Source organism: Myodes glareolus, chromosome 14 (assembly GCF_982192425.1).
Source record: "Myodes glareolus chromosome 14, mMyoGla1.1, whole genome shotgun sequence".
Taxonomy (NCBI): Eukaryota; Metazoa; Chordata; class Mammalia; order Rodentia; family Cricetidae; genus Myodes; species Myodes glareolus.
In genome coordinates this window covers 624,145-643,103 of record NC_142039.1, presented here as the reverse complement: position 1 = coordinate 643,103, position 18,959 = coordinate 624,145, and the positions used below count along the sequence as shown (strand labels likewise).

General features: G+C 37.3%; 1 protein-coding gene across 9 annotated transcripts in view; it reads left to right on the top strand.

Annotated features, from left to right (window-relative positions):
- The window catches only part of Wac (WW domain containing adaptor with coiled-coil), a 74,322-nt gene extending 60,528 nt beyond the window's left edge, over positions 1-13,794 (top strand). For 6 of the 9 annotated variants that reach the window (XM_087896304.1, XM_087896309.1, XM_087896305.1 and 3 more), the window contains 7 exons: positions 1,845-2,090; positions 3,261-3,383; positions 4,185-4,333; positions 6,150-6,268; positions 7,770-7,956; positions 8,452-8,579; positions 9,684-9,840. In XM_087896304.1, coding sequence (XP_087752430.1) covers positions 1,845-2,090; positions 3,261-3,383; positions 4,185-4,333; positions 6,150-6,268; positions 7,770-7,956; positions 8,452-8,579; positions 9,684-9,825 — 1,094 coding nt within the window. In that variant the 3' untranslated portion in view covers positions 9,826-9,840. Of the gene's footprint in view, positions 1-1,844; positions 2,091-3,260; positions 3,384-4,184; positions 4,334-6,149; positions 6,269-7,769; positions 7,957-8,451; positions 8,580-9,683; positions 9,841-10,795 lie in introns of those variants that run through there. The other 3 variants (XM_087896307.1, XM_087896303.1, XM_087896302.1) reach the window with 2 other exon arrangements.
- The last annotated feature ends 5,165 nt before the right edge of the window (positions 13,795-18,959 follow it).

Genomic DNA, 18,959 nt, shown 5'->3' with positions numbered 1-18,959 from the left:
GCACTCCCTCCTTCCTGGATGCGCCTACAGCCCAGGCCCAGTATGCAAGGCAGCTGAGCTGGGGAAATTTTATGGCCCCAGGGGGAAGGGAGAAATATAGGAATTTGTACCTGGATGGAAGCTGGGATGGCAGGTGGGAGAGCTTAGCAGGGTGGAGCCGGCACTGCAGGGTGACCTGGGCGTCTATGGTGTTGGGGAGAGTCCGAGCTCCTCCTCGCTGGGCCCCTGCCTGGGCCAGAAGCAAACTCACCCCTCCGATGGCCCTCTGCTGGATTGCTAAATAATGTTTCTTTTCTTTGTCTATGAACCTAAGGCAGCAAAACTGGGAAGTAGGTGATAGGCAGTCTGCTAAATTTTGAGTTTGAAAAAAATATATTTATGGGTTTCTGAGCTGATAAATTTATTAGCCTGTTACTGGAAAAGTAGCTATGAAATCCATACATTAGAATGGTTCCATAGTTCTTTGGAACCTGTCTTGGAACTAACTTTTGTAGACCAGCCTTGCCTCGAACTACAAAGATCCCCTTGCCTCTCCCTCCCGAGTGCTGGGATTAAAGGTGTTTATCACCACTATAGGACTTTATTGTTTGATTTTTGAGATAGGGTTTCTCTGTCTAGCCTTGGCTGTCCTGGAACTCACTGTGTAGAACAGGGTGGTCTTGAACTCAGAATCACTTGCCTTTGTCTCAGGACAAAGGCTGGGATTAAAGGTGTGCACTAATACCGCCCAGCTCACTTACCTGTTTGAACTAAATAGCAGTGCTTAGTTACAGTGTATGTGTACACAAATATGTGCACACTCACACATTTTGTGTGTGTGTGTGTGTGTGTGTGTGTGTGTGTGAGAGAGAGAGAGAGAGAGAGAGAGTCAGTGTCACAGATTCTCTGAAGGCACATATCTGGGAGCAGTTGCAGATCATGAAGGAAGTTTATCTTCACCTTTTCTAGATGTCATGAATTATATTCAGTGTGGCCAAGTTTAGTTTCCTTCAGAATTGTTAATGTTTCTATAAGCATCTAGTATATTAGAATTAAGTTTTACCAATGTGATGTGTCTTGTTTTTCTGAAATTTTTCCCCTTTTTTGGTCTATTTAATAAAATCTAGTGGTATTTAGAAATTCATTAAATCATATTCTGGTTTGCTGTTACTGTGAGACCAGATCTCACTAATGTTGCCCATGTTGGCATGAACCTTGGAATGTTTCTGCTTCACGTTCCCACTGAACTCTCATAATTTTAATGACACACAGCCACACAAGTTAAATTGGGTTAGTATTAGTCAGGCAGGGGGTATCTTGCCCGCTGTGTTCTTTTTCTCCAGGAATTGATAGTCTTTATATTTCCAAATGGTTAAATTATATATGCTATTGGTGCTTTGTGTTCAGGTGCATTGAATATACACATATATAGAGGTGGCAGCTTTCCAAACACGTTCATCCATCTTTTATTTTCAAATACTAGGTAATAGATACATGATAAATAGTAATATAAAAATTTCTACCTCAGCCAGGCAGTGGTGGCGCACGCCTTCAATCCCAGCACTTGGGAGGCAGAGGCAGAAGCAGGTGGATCTCAGCACTCAGGGAGGCAGAGGCAAGAGGCTCTCTGAGTTTTGAGGCCAGCCTGGTCTCCAAGAGCTAGTTCCAGGATAGCAGGGTGTTACACAGAGAAACCCAGGAGAGAGAGAGAGAGAGAAAGATTCTACCTCAGTATATTATATATTAGAATTACCTGAGGATGAAATGCATCTTGTACTAGGTATGTAACATATGAAAGATGATGCTACGATTGTTGTAGTTTCTGATGTTGACAGTGTTTTGAACCTCATCTCCCTTTTATTTAGAATCTGCTCCAGGAGACAAATCAGTATCACATTCTTGCACAACTCCTTCCACATCTTCAGCCTCTGGTCTGAACCCCACATCTGCACCTCCAACTTCTGCTTCTACAGTACCTGTTTCTCCTGTGCCACAATCACCAATACCTCCTTTACTTCAGGACCCAAATCTTCTTAGACAGTTGCTTCCTGCTTTACAAGCCACGCTACAGCTTAATAATTCTAATGTGGATATATCCAAAATAAATGAAGGTAAGGAGTCATAATAACAATTTTGAGCATTAATATCTATATTATGCAAAGTTATTTTAAAATTCTCAACTCAGCAATGATATTTGTTTTCTTTTCAAAATGTTAGGGTGTGCTGCTTTAGTATTGATACCTCCAATGCCTTTGGTTGTATGATTGAGTTAGCAGTGTTTGTGTTCAATTTTCAAGTCTCCTAATACAAAGAGCTTAGAAATTCTGAGGGGGGGAGTAGTTGTATTTGTTTTTATTAGTGTTTCTGTTGTTTGTTTGATCACATTCACTTTAATCTGATTTTCACTGTTTCTTAAGTATTTGGACCACCTCATAGAAGTCTGAGCAAAAAAGAAACTAAATTTGAAAATACTAAAACTGACATGTTAAATCATAAAGCTATAAGTTTGATCACTGTCTGCTTGTGCATTTTCTTTTAACAGTAGTGTTAAGTGATTTATATTCATCCAGAAGGTAGATGAGTTTCACAGTGATTGATTTTCTTGTTACTCTCAACTTCTTGATGTTTTTGATTTATTTTGTAGGATACATGCTATTCTTTTTCTTTCTTTTTTTCTTATTTCTTTTTGTTTTTCGAGACAGGGTTTCTCTAGCTTTTGAGCCTGTCCTAGAACTAGCTCTTGTGTAGACAAGTCTGGCCTTGAGCTCACAGAGATCCACCTGCCTCTGCCTCCCGAGTGCTGGGATTAAAGGTGTGTGCCGCCGCCACCTGGCAAGATACATGCTATTCTTTAGTTTTGTGGATAAAAAGCATTCTTAGGCATTAAAAGTACATAGTGTTCCTAAGTGCCAGCTGTTTTGGTATCCAACTTTAAAACAAGGTGACTATTGTTGTGCAGGGCTTGTTAGATCAGCTTGTAGAAAAAAAATAAGTCATGTGAAATAGCAGCCATTTCTTCAATTGATTATCAATAATGTATGAAACACTAAGTTACATAGGCTCCTGCTGTTCTTGGCAGCTGAGTTGAGATGACTGACTTACCTTTATTGTTTCCTGTTTTCTTCCTCCCTTCATTTCAAGTCCTTATGCCCATGGTTTTATTTTGAATATTTATGAAACCAGTTTGTCTTTTTTACTATTACTAGTATTTTCAAGTTTCAGTTCAGTCACTAATGGCAGGTAAACTTCTTTATTTTGATGGGATTTTGAATATTTTTAAGTTCTTACAGCAGCTGTGACACAAGCTTCCCTGCAGTCTATCATCCACAAGTTTCTTACTGCTGGACCATCTGCCTTCAACATCACCTCTCTGATTTCTCAAGCTGCGCAGCTCTCTACACAAGGTATTTATTTCTCTTAGGTCATTTATAAGATTTCTTTCCATTTTGTTTTCTTTAGAAATCAAGGGAAAATTTGTTTTTAGTTTGAGAAAATACCAGTTATAATAATTTTTTTCTTTATTTTTAATAATGGGCTTGCTCCCAGCTATGTTTGTTCCCTTGTATTTTATTTTTGGTATTTACTTGTATTAATGTGTTTGTAATATATCAAATATGTAAGTTAAAATATAAATTATTTCTAATACATTTTACTCAAAAAGAAAGCTATACTATACCCTCAGTCTTTTCTAAAGTATCTCACATACTTGAGGACTTGGAAGTTTGGCCTGAGTTGTTAGACAATTTTTTACTAGAGGATACAGAAATCACTTTTGCATTTGAGTTAGTTTGTGTCTCCTCGCCTCAAATGTATCCAAAAGGGAGATCCTGCAACACAGTTATGTCTGTCACAAAGTTCACAAAACAGACATAGCATGTTGAGGAATAGAAGGTTAGCAGTAGAAGTCCACTTGGCTAGCCACATGAGGCAGGGTATTATTGGCACTTCCTGAGCCTAAGTGGAGAATAATTATGAAGTAAGCATGATGAGGAGACTGCTGTGTGAGAATAGGTTCAGGCTTAGCTCTCCAGGATGAGAAGTAAGGAACTTTGCCCTCACTATAGGTTTTGTTCCTTCAGTGAGGATATAAGATTCTGATAATCACTTGTGCCTTTGCAATGTGTAGAGTGACATAGCAAACCTCACTACATGCAGAGAAAAGGTTGTTTGGGGTGGTTGATACTAATTGCTCTATTCTCTCACAGCCCAGCCATCTAATCAGTCTCCAATGTCTCTAACGTCTGATGCTTCATCCCCAAGATCCTATGTGTCTCCAAGAATAAGCACACCTCAGACTAACACAGTCCCTATCAAACCTTTGATTAGTACTCCACCTGTTTCATCACAGCCAAAGGTAGGAATTATGGAAATGGTTGGCTTGTAGAAATAATCACATTTTAGAATCTACATTTCAGGAAAGGGCTCTATGAGAACGAGTTAGTCATGAAATGAATAACTAGTAGGTGACATTAGTGGGTCATGCTAATGAGAAGACTTGAATCTGAACTCTACTATGTGATTTATTCCTGATTATTTTTGGTGATTGTTACATGGAATTCAAGTATGCAGGGTCTTCTGGGAGAATCTTAGTATTTATCAAATTTCTCTAGACTCTTTTGTTGTTGGGTTTTGGGTTTTTTGTTGTTTTTTTTTTTCCTCCCAAAATTTCCTTTTAAAAATGAACCACCTTATAAGAATTTGACAATGTTTAGTTTTTGCCAGAGAATCACATGCTGTTTGCTTCACTTAGTAAAATTAAATATTTGTGTAAATCTAGTTTTTGTGATGGAGTTAGAATTGAAAGTGAAAGTCCTTCTAAATACACAGAGCATTTTTTCCTATCATCACTGGCTGTGTTTAGGTACCAAAAACCTTCCATAAATACCTGCTTAGAACACAGTTTTAAAATATAACTGGAGTATAACTAGATTTTACTAATGTTACACTTATTTTGCCACTTATCACTCACATATTTGAATCTTGACCACAATTCATAAGCCAATGCCAGTTCTTCTGGCTCTGATTTTGTTTGTTTGTTTTATTTTTGTTTTTCTTTATGTATTTATTTGTAGAGACTTGTTAATACACACATGGAGTCATCTTCAATTGTTCACCTAATTATTGTCTTTTAGTTGAACTTAGAGATTATGACTAAGGCTAATGAGACTAGCCAATTTGATGTGGGAATCCTGCCCCTGCCTTTTGAGTGCTGGTTTTCTAGGTTGGCTGCAGTGCTAGGCTGACATTTGCAAAGTTCTGGGGCTGTTAGTCTTGTATTGACATTTGTATAGCAAGGCCTTTCTCCACTGAGTCAGCTCTCAACGTTTTTAGGTATTCTGTCAGTTAGTGAGAGTTAGAGCTTGCTGTGGGAGAAAGTTGTGGGCTCATATCTTTGTTATTATTCTTCATTTATTTGTTTTTACTGATAAAGAAAAGAAATTTTTAGAGAGAATTAATTAAAGCTTCATTTTCTTTGACCATGACATGTGAATATATACATTTTATCTATAGGGCAACATCTTTTGAACATTTCTCAAATTGAGTGTACACACACTATCTATGTATATTTGCAAACACATTTTGATAATCAGAATATCTGTATTCCAGTAATAAAATGCTTAATGTCTTAGGTATCATAAAGAGAAATGTTATTGTATACTAGAAAATTACTAAATAATAGTTTTTTCTGTTGGGTTAATAATGTGCTTTGGTGTTTTGGTTTTTTTTTTACTGTAGGATGTTTTATAAAACAAACAATTCAAATTTTAGTATTGGGAGCAAACTTATGACTAAGTTGTGAAAGAGTTATTATTACTGAAGAGAGGTGGAAGTTTGGATCCTAGCACTCAGTATGGGTCGCTCCCAGACATCTAGAACCAGCTCTAAAAAAGTCTAACCTACATGGGCAAATACACATACAATTTTAATTTGACTTTGTAGAAATAGCTAATTTTAAGCTTATTGACTAGATGTGGGTGTAAATGTATAACTAAAAGTCAAACAAGCATCACCAATATTAATGTAATGAACCAAAGTTGTGACAACTCTGCTAACGATTGTAGAATGTCATTGATACTAGAGTTTGTTTTGCTTATCTATTTTTTTTTTTTTTTTTTTTGCTATTTGCCTGGGTTGGTTAAAGCCTGTCTTACCAATTTTGACATTTTTAGGTTAGTACTCCAGTAGTTAAGCAAGGACCAGTGTCACAATCGGCCACACAGCAGCCTGTAACTGCTGACAAGCAGCAGGGTCATGAGCCTGTCTCTCCTCGAAGTCTTCAGCGCTTAAGGTTAGTTGTTTTTTTTTTAATGTGCCATTTTGTGGTGTTTGAGCAACCTATACATGATCAGACTTCACAGGACTTATTGACAGGGTGACTTTACAAAGACCGTACAACAGTTATAATTGGATTATTTGAAGAAAATGGCTCTTATAAAATTTAATTAGTTGAACTAAAATATGTGATACTTACACATGGAAAGCACACGGCTTCATGTTTGGTACTATATTTGCTTTATAGCCTACTCTAGTTTTGAGAGTGTTGATGAAAAGAATGAAAGTCTTCACCTCCAAAGTTGGTGTGTTGCACTTTCCCAATATCTTCAAATCTGACCTTTCTTATACAAATCATGTTTAATATTATTATATAGGATTGTATTGTGTTTGGTCTTTTCTGTCTTCGTTACGATACAATTTCAAATGAAATGTATTAAATGTTTCTTACTTGATTTTTACTGTTTTTATTTCATGCTGTGAAGTGGCAAAATAATCGGACATTTTTGGTTTTGGGTTTTTGAGACAGGATTTCTCTATTTAACAGCCATGGCTGTCCTGGAACTCTCTTTGTAGCCCAGGCTGGTATTGAACTCAGAGATCTACCTGCCTCTTTCTGTCAAGTGGTGGGGGAAAAGGTATGAACCACTACTCTCCAGCTTCTACTGATTTTTTTTTTATATATTGTTGTGTTCTAAACAAGCATTTAAGAATTTATACATTCAAATGAGACTTGTTCCCTTCAAAGTAATCGCCTTTGGAAGCTGGCTACTTTAGTAATGTTCTCATTGGGAGAGTGTTGGGAAACTCTTTAAACAACCTTAAAGGATACAGTGTTATTTTAAATCTATCTTCAGTGATGAAAAATCTGTTTTGGGAGATGTACGTTTTGGAAGTAGCTGAAATCCATTCAACACCAAGTTGTCTGGTGCAACAGATGGGAATCGTCCTGAGTGACTGAAATTCTGGATTTTCACTCCATGTGTGCCCAAGCCATTCAGTTTTAAAGGAAGACAACTAATCTTAGTGTGTGGCTTTTTTGGTCTCATTCTTACCAGTATGCTCACTTAGAGTTCTTAATGAAATGACTGTGTTTTGCTTGATTTTATTTCACCCTCTGATTGAAGAATATTTTGATATTGAACAGATATACCTCCCTTTAACTAGAAATTTATGAAGTATTCACATGTGCCTTACATTTGTGACTATTGAAAGTTTGATATTTGCTTTATGTTTGTTGTATCTGAAGTCAGCTATTCTGTTGTTCGCAGCTTGAATTTTAGATTTTATATAAACAGTAATGTTCCAAAGACTGGCTTTTTAGTTTATTTTGGACCAGCATAGTTAAAAAGAAAAAAAAACAAACAAAGTTTTATGAGAATTTGGACTTTTTAAAAATTTACATTTTTAAATACACAATACATATTTACATATGTATTTACAATACAATACATTGTTTTCTAGTATTTAGAAATTACTTTGAAGCCAGCTATGCATTCAGTTGTGTTCTCTTGCAGCAGCCAGAGAAGTCCATCACCTGGTCCAAATCATACTTCCAGTAGTAATGCATCAAATGCAACAGTTGTACCACAGAATACATCTGCTCGGCCTGCGTGTTCATTAACACCCACACTAGCAGCACACTTCAATGATAATCTTATAAAACATGTTCAAGGGTGGCCTGCGGACCATGCAGAGAAACAGGTATGTCTCTCCCTTTCCTGTCTTCCCTCCTCCCCTCTTTTCTATTTTTTCACTTCTCATTTTTTTTTTTCCTGTGTGATGCTGGTCTGAAATTTACTATGTAAATGCAAAGCTTGCTTGGAACTTAATATCTTATCACTTATCTCGTAAAGTGCTAGGATAATATGGATGGACTAAAACCATACCTAATCTGACTGAAAAAAATAAAATATTTTTATTTTATTTTGGTTTTTCGAGACAGGGTTTCTCTGTAGCATTGGAACCTCTTACAGACCAGGCTGGCCTCAAACTCAGAGAGCCTCTTGCCTCTGCCTCCCAAATGCTGGGATTAAAGGCGTGTGCTACCACCGCCTGGCTTAAGCTATATATTTTTAAGTACCCCAAAAGAAAAGCTAAAACACTTTGCACCACTGAAAAAACTTTGTGTTTATCACTTTGTGCTTTTAGCATTAAGTTCTTATATTTTTTTGTGCGTGTTCATTCCTTTAACTATAGGCATCAAGATTGCGTGAAGAAGCCCATAATATGGGAAGTGTTCACATGTCAGAAATATGTACTGAATTAAAAAATTTGAGATCTTTAGTTCGAGTATGTGAAATTCAAGCAACTTTGCGAGAGCAGAGGTAAGTTCTTTGCTGGTGCATGTGTGTTTGTGTTTGCATGTGTGTTTTCCCATATGATGAATCACCTTCAGTGGTTTGAATGAGGTGAATAAGCATATTGCAAGCAAAAGTAAAAGAAGAAAGCCGCAGATGTGTCGATAAGAAGAAATCAGTCGATGAGTTCCTGATTGAGAGATTTTTCAGGCATTTCACCCCCATGGGATAAACAGTAAAGTCACCTCCCTACCAACTGTTCTTTGTTTTCCATTTTTCTGGTCAGTGGGTTGAAATAAACATGTTGATGTTTAAACAGCACATGACAGCCAATATGTTTGTTAATCTGTGTGTGCGTGTATACCACACAGTTGCTTGCCAACTTGTATTTTTGAGGCAGTGTCTCCTAGACCTTATAGGCAAGCTGGCCAGCAAACTCCAGAGATCCCTGTTTCTGCAGCACCAATACTGGAGTCACAGAGACATGCTGCCACACCTGACTTTTTAACATGCATTCAGGGAATACAGACTAAGATTCTCATATTTGTGCAGAGAGTGCTTCCTTAACTGAACCATTTTTCTAGCCCCTGAAATAATTGTCCTTGCAGGAATTATATATAGTGGTTTTTCTCCTGCTTGTATCTGCTGGAGGTACATTTAAGACTCTACATCAGATGTCTAAAACTAATTAGTGGCAAATCCTGTAATTTTTTTGGGACAGTAGTATCTGGGCAGGTTTTACTTCGTTTATGGCTTTTCAAGTTTGAGTTACAATAATAGAATCGGCATGAATAATTTATTTTTCTGCTACATAATTTCATAGAAAAATTCTTTCTAAAATTTGGTAACTCCAGCTTCTGATTTTTTTTTTAACACTTGTTAAGCTTCACCTTTTCAAGCATTTAGTGAATTGTCAATGTCATGTAGGAGGTTGCAGGATGTCTGTGTAGTGGGACTGCCAGCATCATGTCTGTGTTGTGGTATTATTTAATAAATAATAGCTTCTTGAATACAACCATTGCAATAGCAAAAAGTCTGCTACTTAAGAAAGAGACAAAAGTGATTAAATAGTTGGTATAGACGCCATGTGCAGTTTGTTTATACTATACAAGATGATGCTTCACATCCTAGGGCAGGAGAGGACAAGAAGGACACACTCTTTCAGCTAAGAAGAGTGCAGTTTAACGTAAGGAATCGTTCATTTCCTGAGCTTTTCAAATTTAAGATGAACAACACAGTAGAAAGGCCTGGGTATTTGATGTTGCTTGACTAAGGTGACAGCGTCCTTGTTGGTGTCAGTCTCTAACCCTAAGAAAGAGATAGCTGGTGAGTGTAAAATGACCTCGATGAGATAAGTATGCAAACAGGAAGTTTATTGGAAGAAACACACCATTGTCTATTTCAGGAGGTTGAAGTTCACCTGGTTTTAGGTCAGACATAGGCATTATATAAATCAAATTGAGATCTTCATGTACTGTAATTGTATATTTTTCTAGAAGTATTTTTAATACTTAGTCTACCTGATGAGTGCTGTGGTGCCTCATAGTCTCTTTATTTGGAGTTTTTCTCTTAGGTTTATGACTCTGATTTCTTGGTTTAAAACTGCATCACAAGGATCCATTACTTTGAAAATAAGATGTTAATGGCAGCTACTAGAAATGTCCCTCTTGATTTAAGGTTAGCTGTAGATTGCATGGTTAAGTTGGTTCAGTTAAAATCTGAAATTGCTGTTTATATTCTTAGATCCACTGGAAATAAAGACATATATTTTCTAGCCAAGATACGGTGTTTTTGCAAACTTAGAACTTTCCCCTGTGCTTATACTACTTATCTGATATTTCGTGTAGATAAGATTAGGTAGCATGGATATATTTGAAATGATAGATTTTATTTGGCGTACGTTTTATCTGCATCTATTAGTAATTATTATAGACTTCTTGTCTGTTTAGTTGTAACCTTAATTAATATGAGCAAGAATAAATGCAATACAGCTTTATCTCAATTACTGCCTACCTCTTTAATGCTTGTACTACATATAAATTTCAAATCATTCTGTGTATTTCAAGTAAATATTGAAAAATGCTATGAAATTAAGAAATTTTCCACCTTACGCTTCCAGTATTTTAATGTATGATTTGTTAAGTGCTCTTAACTGTAAGCTAAGACTTTAATCATTCAGTGTTAGTATTCATTTTATAGTTTTCTGTAACATTCAGATCTTAATATGTTTTTTTATATTTTAGGATACTGTTTTTGAGACAACAAATAAAGGAACTCGAAAAGCTAAAAAATCAGAATTCCTTCATGGTTTGAAGATGTGAATAATTGCACATGATATCCTATAGGAACTGTAAATCTCTTGCCCAGTCATAACGTTTTGAGCTGCATTAAGTGGACCGTTAAGCTGGGCAAATGAAATAACAAGGGGACGGGGATCTGTGAGAGTCAATTCAGGGGAAAGATACAAGATTGATTTGTAAAACCCTTGGAATGTAGATTTCTTGTAGATGTATCTTCACATTGTAAATATGTTTTGTAGAGTGAAGCCATGGGAAGCCATGTGTAACAGAGCTTAGACATCCAAAACTAATCAATGCTGAGGTGGCTAAATACCTAGCCTTTTACATGAGAACCTGTCTGCAAAATTAGCTTTTTTTAAAAAAAAAAAATCTGGGGGGTTAATTTATCATTCAGAAATCTTGCATTTTCAAAAATCCAGTGCAAGCGCCAGGCGATCTGTGTCTAAGGATACAATTTTGAGCAGTGTACAAATATCATGAGACAGCTGTTCCACACTTGGACCTGATCAGGAGCAGTGCTGCTCATTTGTTTTGCAAAGAAATGTTTTCGTTTCCTGTATGTTCCATTCCCTCTGAAGTTCTTGGCCTGATTTTATCCATTTTTTTTTTTAAAGGTGCCCCTTCTCTTTTCTTAGGGCACTGTTGCTGTGGCACTTTTCTATAACCTCATTCCTGTGTACAGTAGCTGGAAGTTGCAGTGATTGAGCATAACCCACATGTTTGTATAAATTATTGAAATCCATTTGCACCCTATAAGAATGGACTTAAAAGTACTGCTGGGCAAGTGTGCTGAAAGTACATTGACAGCCCAAATATAAGGAAGTGGCCCAATGAACGTGGTTATGGGAGGGGAAAAGGAAGCAAAGCTAGTCAGATGTGAATTGTATCTGTTGTAATAAACATGTTTAAACAAATAAATTTTGTTACTTTCTTTTCCTTCGGTCAGTGCATCTTAGAATTTGGACTACATGGGGAACCTTTATCATAACTATTCTTGTTGAATATTTGTATCTTATTACAGTTATTCCTAAAAGGGAGGTATTGTTTAAGTCATATTAACAATAAATTGTGGAAAATATGTTTAATGAATGTGAAATTCAACAAGAATGATGAAGTCACTTCCCAAGTGGTGTCATTTGTTCAAGCTGGTTTACCTGTCTTGCTATTATGACATTTCATTTTGAAGTCTGGTGCTGACTGCTTTTTCTTAGCCATCACAAAATGCTGTTTGTATAATCAGAGTTTCCTGCTGTCACACAGAAATGGTTGGAAAGCTCAGCTTTGTATACTGTTTCCTAAAGTATTTTAAAATAAAAAAAGAAACCATTGCTACTATAAAACTAACTTGCTTCCCCCCTACCCCCGTTTGCTTACAAATGTTAGTCACATGGCCTTAGCATGACACTGCCAGTGTTGTACCAAATCATAGGAGCTTTTGTATTCAGACAAGTCTTTTAAACTCAAAATTGTAACTTCTGACTTAAGAGGGTTTTCTGTTTGTTTGCCATTGTTGGTACACTGTGTGCTTCCAGATCTATCATCACCAAGGGCTAAATTTTGTTTTGCTCCAAAATCAATGTTGACTTTTTGAAATACTTCCAAAAATTACTTTTGTGCTTTGACTAGATTCATTTAATTATATTTAAGCTACGGGAGGTAATATTGAAACTCTAACTTTACCAGCAAATCTTGAAAGTATTGGTGTTTGCTAACACACATACTATGGTGTGGTGGAGAGGAGGGATACTTTCCTTAGAATCTAACTTCCTCTCGTTACAAGTACTTTTTAAATATCAAGAAGAGAGCATTGTCAGGAGTTACAATGAAATGTTCATACCTGTGGAGTTTTTACCATCTGCTGAATTGTGCATATATGTGTAAATAGAGTCCTGAAGAACTATGTCGAGCTAAAACCCAGAATTTGCTTTTGTGGTCAGGTATAGCTTAACTTGTGAGTTGCATAAATGATTTTTGTTGTCAGTACTCCCTTTATTATGTCACTTTATTTCTGTTTGTTTTAAAATTTACAGCCTTTAGTGTGGGTTAGTTAAGTATATTAGAAAAAAATGCTTAATTTTCAGTTTCTTATAGAAATACTTTGTAATTGTTCCAATTGCATTTTTGTAGTAAAACATTGAACTTTAATACACATGCTGTGTCTGGCTCCTCTTCTGAGGTGACTAAGGCATAGCTGTTAGAGCAGGTACAGTGTATCCCAGGTTATCATTTTGAATATGTAACATGTAACCTGGTCTAAAGAATTTGAAAGCTAGAAATTCTGGATAGCTCTCAATTTGAACATGTAACCTGGTCTAGAAGAATTTGAAAACTAGAAATTCTGGATAGTTCTAGAAGATAGTCCTCCCCCTCCTACCCATTTAAAAGGTAAATATTTAAACTTTGTAGCTACTGTCACCACATGGATGGTGATAAAGCTGTTAGAAAATCATCCTCTGAAGAAAACTGGCATCTCTGCTTTATTTTCTTTTTCTGTTTAGTCTTACCTTGGTTTCAAAACTTGGGGCTGTAAATTTAAAAATAATATGTAAGCACACAGAATACTCCACACTCATTTTTTTTTTTAAAGGAAAATGATATTTTTTTAAGAGTCCCCAAATGGGCAACTTTTGTTTCATGCTTGTTTGTAAAATAATCTTAGGGAGGAGAGGCTTTTAAAAAGAAAAGCAAATGAGAGCAAATGGGTTTGCTTTTTCTATTTCATGTTCTGTTTATCAATACCTTAGCTCTATGGGGAACATGCAGGAAAGACTATTTACTCTGCCTACCAGAGTCTTGCAGTTCCTACTTCAAGCTACTGTAATTAGGTGCTGGGTTTAAGTATCCAGATTTCTTTTCAACACCTGTAAATATGGCTTTATTCTTGTATTTGTACAGAAGTATACAAAATGATGCTAAAAAGTAATAAAAATGTTTTGACTCTATTGTGCAGTTATTTAAGAAATGTGTGGAAACACTCTTAAGGGTAAAATTTTGTTTTTTAGGAAATTTAAAATACTTGTACTGGGTAGCTACTTAAAATGTTAGTAGTTGTGTTTCGGTGCTCTTTCAATGATCTGAGTGAAAATTCCAAAAGATATAGGTATTCAAGTCTGGAACTGTGTTCACACTGTGTGCGTGAGTTCCAAGACTCGGAATAACCCCCTCTCTCCAAAGTGCAAATCCGGGTTGATTTTGAGATTCAGGCCCTGATGTGCTTTGCTGTCTGCTCCTGATTCCTGAACTTTGGTTGGGGTGGGGGTTCCTACATGCGGCTTGCCTATATTATCTCTTGAATGGAGAGACTCAATACATTCAGATTTCCTTTGCACTGAAGTGAGTTCCTGGTGACAGTCAGTGTCTACATTTGCCTTGATGAGGTGAGTACCTGGGAAAGACTTGTTCTTTAAATTTTTTTCTCTGTGGTGGTTGAAAACTCTAGTCTTAATCATTTTGCTCCTTGCCATGCATAGCCTACCCTCCAGCTTTCTGCCTTTCAAAATATATTTGATGCCACTCAGAAGTGACCACGGCAATCTACTCTGCTGTCATATGCTAGTACATCCTAACCTTTCTGCTTTAGGTTCTCATAGTTGCTACATATCACACTGCCTGTTAATCTGTACCTTTGCCGGGCTGGGAGGTAAACTTCTCTGCTTGTATAGAGAATCTGCCAGTTTAGTCTGAAGCGTTGTGTCTGGATTTCTCAAGCCTTGGAAGAACTCAATTCCCCACTTGCACATTGCATGCCATACCCACCAGAAGTAGGAAATCTTGTTGCCTGTTTATTGACTTCCAAAGAGCACTGCATACAATATGTCTTAAATACTTAATATTTCCTTAATGCTGAGCTGTCACAGGATTTGGAGGGAACCAGAATTTAAAATTTACAAAGGTTCCTTAAATTGTTTATTTTATGCTTTCGTTTTGAGCACTTCCGGTGTGGCAGGAAATGAACAGCAAAAAATGGGAACATGGGAGGAGGTGATGGCTACGGCTTTCTCTAGATGTCTCCAGTAGACCTTTGCTTAGGCTATTTCTCATTTACCCAACTAGGTACTTGTGACATTCTAGCACAAAAACTGCCCATTTTAAAATGTGCCGCCATACATTTACTAGCAAATGCTTGCCCGACTTCCGAGTAGGTCTGAATGATTGGGTACCTGATGTGGACTGAGAATCAACTGGTTCTTACTTATCAGAAACTCCTGGATGATCATAGCAGGATATAAGGGCAATGTTTTTTATCTGTCATTGTTTCCAATCTCTGGAGGAACACGAATGCTTAAACGCTTTGAGGGTGAAGTGTGTCTTTGAAATGTTTTCCTTGTAGTGCTCAGTGTTTTGCAGAATATTTAAAATTCCTTCGTAAAGTAAACCACATCTTGGACAAAGGTATCAGTGGAAAGTTATTCCACAAAAGATGTTTAAAAGTGCCACCTTTGACAATATTTTGTGCAACAGCTATTTGAAATAATTTATAGTTTATTCAATCTATAATTTGCTGTTCAATGAATGAAATCTTAGTGGTTGAGACACAGATACCTTAGGAAAAAGATATTTGATGAAGTAAAGAGAATTTTAACTTGTTGGAGATTATGAATTGCTCCTGAAAAAGTACAAAGGGGAGATTCTATTAATTACCTAGGTTATAAGATGAGCGCTACAGAATTGAATGTTCAACCAAAAAAAGTACAAATCAGGAGAAATCAATTACAAACTCTTAATATTTTAAAGAATTGCTAGGAGAGATTAACTGGCTATGGCCTAAAATTGGGTTAACTACTCAAGAGCTAAGTAATTTATTTTAACAAGGTAATAAACATTTAAATAGCCCAAGAAAATTAACAGCTGAGGTTAAGAATTGGCTCTTGTAGTATAGAAATAAGATGCACATCTGGATTGATTGGATCCAGACTTTGTATCCCAGTTGCTCTTTTACTCATTCTACATGAAATCTAAGCAGAGAAGATAATATCTTTGTTTTTTTTAAAAAAGGATTTATTAAAAATTTCCACCTCCTCCCCCTCCCTCTCCCTCCCTCTAGTCCTAAGAGCAGTCAGGGTTCCCTGCCTGATGGGAAGTCCAAGGTCCTTCCCCATCCATCCAGGTCTATAAAGGTGAGCATCCAAACAAACCAGGCTCCCACAAAAGTCAGTCCATGCAGTAGAATCAAAACCCAGTGCGCCGTTGTCCTTCGCTTCTCAGTCAGCCTCTATTGCCAGCCACGTTCAAAGTGGCAATTTTGATCACATGCTCCATCACTCCCAGTCCAGCTGGCGTTGGTGAGCTCCCATTAGATCAGTCCCACCAACTCAGCCTGTGGACGCACCCCTCGTGTTCCTGACTTCCTTGCTCATGTTCTCCCTCCTGCTCATTTGGACTTTGGGAGCTCAGTCCAGTGATCCACTGTGGGTCTCTGTCTCTATCTCCATCCATCGCCAGATGAAGGTTCTATGGTGATATGGCTATGGGACAAGGCCAGTTCAGGCACCCTCTCCTCTGCTGCCCAAGGAATAATCTGGGAACCTCTCCTTGGACTTGAACCCCTCAAGAGACAAGTCTCTTGCAAAACCCTAAAATGGCTCCCTTAATTAAGATTTACTTCCCTGCTCCCATATCCACCCTTCCTCCATCCCACCCATCCCATTCCCCCAACCTCTCCCCAATCCTCCCCATCTCCCTTCTCTCTAACCATCTCCCCTTACATCCACCCCCGACACCCCCGTGTACCCATGTTTTGCCTGGCAATCTTGTTTACTTCCAATATCCAGGAGGATAATTATATGATTTTCTTTGGGTTCACCTTCTTATTTAGCTTTTCTACGATCGCGAATTATAGGCTCAATGTCCTTTAATTATGGCTAGAATCCACGTATGAGTGAGTACATATTCCTCTTTTTGGGTCTGGCTTACCTCACTCAGTAAAGCGTTTTCTATTTCCATCCATTTGCATGCAAAATTCACGTCATTTTTTACCACTGAGTAAAACTCTAATGTGTATATGTTCCACACCTTCATTAACCATTCTTCTGTTGAGGGGCACCTAGGTTGTTTCCAGGCTCTGGCTATTACAAATAGTGCAGCTAAGAACATAGTTGAACAAATGCTTTTGTAGTATGATAGGGCATCTCTTGGGTATATTCCCAAGAGTGCAATTGCTGGATCCCGAGGTAGGTTGACTCCCAGTTTCCTGAGAAACCGCCATACTGATTTCCAAAATGGCTGCACAAGTTTGCATTCCCACCAACAATGGATGAGTGTTCCCCTCACTCCACATCCTCTCCAGCATAAGCTATCATTGGTGTTTTTGATTTTAGCTATTCTGACAGGTGTAAGATGGTATCTCAAAGTTGTTTTGATTTGCATTTCCCTGATCGCTAAGGAGGTTGAGCATGACCTTAAGTGTCTTTTGGCCATTCGAACTACTTCTGTTGAGAATTCTCTGTTCAGTTCAGCACCCCATTTTTTAACTGGGTTAATTAGAGTTTTAGTGTCTAGTTTCTTGAGTTGTTTGTATATTTTGGAGATCAGACCTTTGTCTGATGAGGGATCGGTGAATTTCTTCTCCCAGTCAGAAGGTAGCCTTTTTGTCTTAATAACAGTGTCCTTTGCTTTACAGAAGCTGCTCAGTTTCAGGAGGTCCCATTTATTCATTGTTGCTCTTATTGTCTGTGCTACTAGGGTTCTACCTAGGAAGTGGTCTCTTGTGCCCATGTGTTGTAGACTACTTCCCACTTTCTCTTCTATCAGGTTCAATATGGTCAGATTAATATTGAGGTCTTTAATTCATTTGGACTTGAGTTTTGTGCATGGTGATAGATATGGATCTATTTTCATTCTTCTACAGGTTGACATCCAGTTATGCCAGCACCATTTGTTAAAGATGCTTTTCTTTTTTTGTCGAAAATCAGGTGTTCATAGGTTTGTGGGTTATGATCTGGGTCTTCAATTCGATTCCATTGGTCAACATCTCTGTTTTTGTACCAATACCAAGCAGTTTTCATTACTGTAGCTCTGTGATAGAGTTTGAAGTCAGGGATGGTAATACCTCTGGAAGTACTTTTATTGCATAGGATTGTTTTGGCTATCCTGGGTTTTTTGTTTTGCCATATAAACTTGATTATTGTTCTCTCAAGGTCTGTGAAGAAGTTTGATGGGATTTTGATGGGGATTGCATTGAATCTATGGATTGCTTTTGGTAGAATTGCCATTTTTACTATGTTGATCTACCCAATCCAAGAGCATGGGAGATTCTTCCATTTTCTGGCATCCTCTTCAATTTCTTTCTTCAAAACCTTAAAGTTCTTGTCAAGTAGATCTTTCACTTTCTTGGTTAGAGTTACCCCAAGATACTTTATGCTATTTGTGGCTATTGTGAAAGGTGATGTTTCTCTGATTTCCCTCTCTGTATCTTGTTCTTTGTGTAACTGATTTGGGCAACTGATTTTTTGGAGTTGTTCTTGTATCCTGCCACAGTGCTAAAGGTGTTGATCAGCTGTAGGAGTTCTTTGTTAGAGTTTTTGGGGTCGCTTATGTACACTATCATATCATCTGCAAATAATGAAAGTTTGACTTTTTCCTTTCCAATTCGAATACCCTTGATCTCTATGCTGTCTTGTTGCTATTGCTAGAACTCAAGCACTATATTGAAGAGGTGTGGAGAGACTGGACAGCCTTGTCTTGTTCCAAATTTTAGTGCGATGGCTTTTGAGTTTCTCTCCATTTAATGTTAGCTGTTGACTTGCTGTATATTGCCTTTATTATATTTAGGAATGAACCTTGTATCCCTAATCTCTCCAAGACCTTTATCATAAAGGGGTGTTGAATTTTGCCAAATGCTTTTTCAGTATGTAGTTAAATGATCATATGATTTTTTCCCTTCAGTTTTTTTTATATGATGGATTACGTTGATAGATTTTTGTATGTTGAACCAGCCCTGCCTCTCTGGGATGAAGCCTACTTGGTCATAATGCATAGTTTTTTGGATGTGTTCTTGGATTCTGTTTGCCAGTATTTTATTGAGAATTTTTGCATCAATGTTCATGAGTGAGATTGGTCTGTAATTCTCTTTCTTGGTTGAGTCTTTGTGTGGTTTTGGTATCAGGGT